At 34.3% G+C, this 2,340-nt stretch overlaps 1 protein-coding gene across 1 annotated transcript; it reads left to right on the top strand.

Moving 5' to 3' along the window:
* The first annotated feature begins 844 nt into the window (after positions 1 to 844).
* LOC107059793 (F-box protein CPR30-like) lies at positions 845 to 1,336 on the top strand. The gene has a single exon (XM_015306792.1). The coding sequence runs from the start codon at positions 845 to 847 to the stop codon at positions 1,334 to 1,336; it is 492 nt and encodes a 163-aa protein (XP_015162278.1).
* Positions 1,337 to 2,340: the final 1,004 nt, after the last annotated feature.

Below are 2,340 nucleotides of genomic sequence, written 5' to 3'. Positions count from 1 at the left end.
TGAAGTTCTCATCAATCAATTTTTTATCGTACCTTTGTATTTGCAAAATTTATAAAAACTTGTTTCAAAAGTACTGATTGGGAGGTAGGCGAGCATGATAGGAAGGGAGGCGAGTGAGATAGTCATGTATGTTATATACATGTGAACCACACTAGATACACACTAGATGCATTTATCTGGTGTGATCCACATGTAAGCCAGATACATAGGAGAGTGGCAAGCGAGATGGGAGAAAGGTGCGGGAGGTGACAGAGATTTTTCTATGTATCCCATATACATGTGAATCCACTTGGATGTTGTGTATCTAGAATAAATTACACCTAATTTTGACCTCATATATCCTGAGATACATGTATCTAGATATATCTTGACCCACCAAAATCTAGTAAGATTTATAAAATCTATATAACTAACTTCTAAATTTATGGGATTTCCATAAGGAACCCATTAAGTTATGATCCAGATATATAGCCCCAACACATTTCAACAAGAGTAACTTTTAAAGATAACCTGAAAAGATGAAATTTTGAAAAACTAGCTCAAGAAATTACCCTTCAAACCAAAATCCCCAAAAATGGCGATGAGCGGTTCGTCATGATGAAATCATAGAAGAGATAGTCTCCCGGATGCCTGTAAAATCAGTAGGTCAATTTCGTTGGGTTTTCAAGCAGTGGTAAGACCCGAAATTCATAAAAATTCACCTCAATTTTCATTCCAACAAACATGAACAAATTAAGCTAATTCTCATCTCTGATGTTTCTCAATCTCTTCACTCTCTTCATATTAACCCTAACCCCCAAAATGGAATTGATGCAATTTCAACCGAGCTTAGTTTTCAGGAAAAATGGAAAAAATTGTTGGTTCATGTAATGGTTTGGTATTAGTGTTGAATGAGGAAGATGTTGCATTTTTAATCAACCCCACAAGCATAGAATACCGTAGAATTCCAAACTCTCCTCTGGCTCTTCCAAATCGTGGTACCTCTACCGCGTATGCCCCTGTGTATGATGTTGCTAGTGATCATTATAAGGTTTTTATTTTTTCTTATTATAGATATGTACTTGAAGGTGACCTTTATTGTACATTTGTGGATGTCTACTCTGCGAGAATGGGTTTTTGGAGGAGACATGAGAGTATATCTCATTATGGTGCAATTCCTATTAGTGGTTTTAGGGTTTTCCTAAATGGGGCTTTGCATTGGCTGGCAGGTAAAAAATATTGTTCTCCTTCTGTAATTGTTGTTGTTGATCTAACTAATGAGAATTTCTTCGTGGTGCCTATACCTACTATTACTACTACTTCTCTTTTGCGCTTTTATGGAATTTTGGCTCTTTGAGGGTGTCGTTGTGCATTGGGTAATAGAAGAAATGAAAATTAAATTGATGTTTGGATAATGAAAGAATATGGGGTTGCAGAGTCTTGGACCGAATTTAGTGTTGTATAAAACACTTACCCTTTTGGTCCCACACCCGTGTGTTTAATGAGGGATGATGATATCGTATTAGATGCTCCTGGGAAAGAGAAGTTGATTATCTACAATAGGAAAGAGGAACAACCGAGAGAAATGAATGTTGATGGAAAAACTTCTAAGTGTATAAGGACTAGAACTTTCATGGAGAGTCTTGTCTCTCCTATGATTGGTAGGGAAACTGAGGGTAGTGACTATATCGCTTGATACAGTATTTTGAGATGATGTTGTACTCAAGTATTGATTTCTTATTAATTTGGCATAGTATTTATTCATCAATAGGAACCATAGAATTTTATGAATGGTATTTTTTTCCTCATCGAGTATTATAAATAATAGTTGTCTTGTCCTCCATAGAGTTTTGTGATGGTAATTCTTCTGTCCTGTTTCTTGATGTTTTAACTCTTCTCTGAATCATGAGTTAAATAATCTCACAATGGACTACTATAAATTTCTTGTTGCCATTTCTGTGTGTATACTGTTATTAAGCTAAATTATCTAATTGTTCAAAACACAGAAATAACATTTTATGTTGCTACCTATTTCATTGTGTAATTGTCAAGGCGTATTGCTACAGATATGAATATCAATGTTGGCTAGTATTATCTATATATTGTTTTCTGAAAGTGGGAAGATTCAAATTCAAATGTTCACAGACCAAAATATCTCTAAAAATTTGATGGACTCTTTCACCCGTTCAAAAATCATATTAACTATTCTTAATTAACGCACAAAAATGTAAAAACATTCATCACATTAGTTAGTTTGTTGAGTTTCTTTCCCTTCCTCGAATATGAAATGAAATGACAATATATTACATAGATTTGTACATCACAATGTATTTTGTTCTTTTGTTGTAATTTAATGCACTA

This window comes from Solanum tuberosum, unplaced genomic scaffold (assembly GCF_000226075.1).
Source record: "Solanum tuberosum cultivar DM 1-3 516 R44 unplaced genomic scaffold, SolTub_3.0 scf00001, whole genome shotgun sequence".
In the NCBI taxonomy this organism is placed as follows: Eukaryota; Viridiplantae; Streptophyta; class Magnoliopsida; order Solanales; family Solanaceae; genus Solanum; species Solanum tuberosum.
Note: the sequence above shows the minus strand (reverse complement) of the source record. Positions and strands in the feature narration are given on the sequence as shown.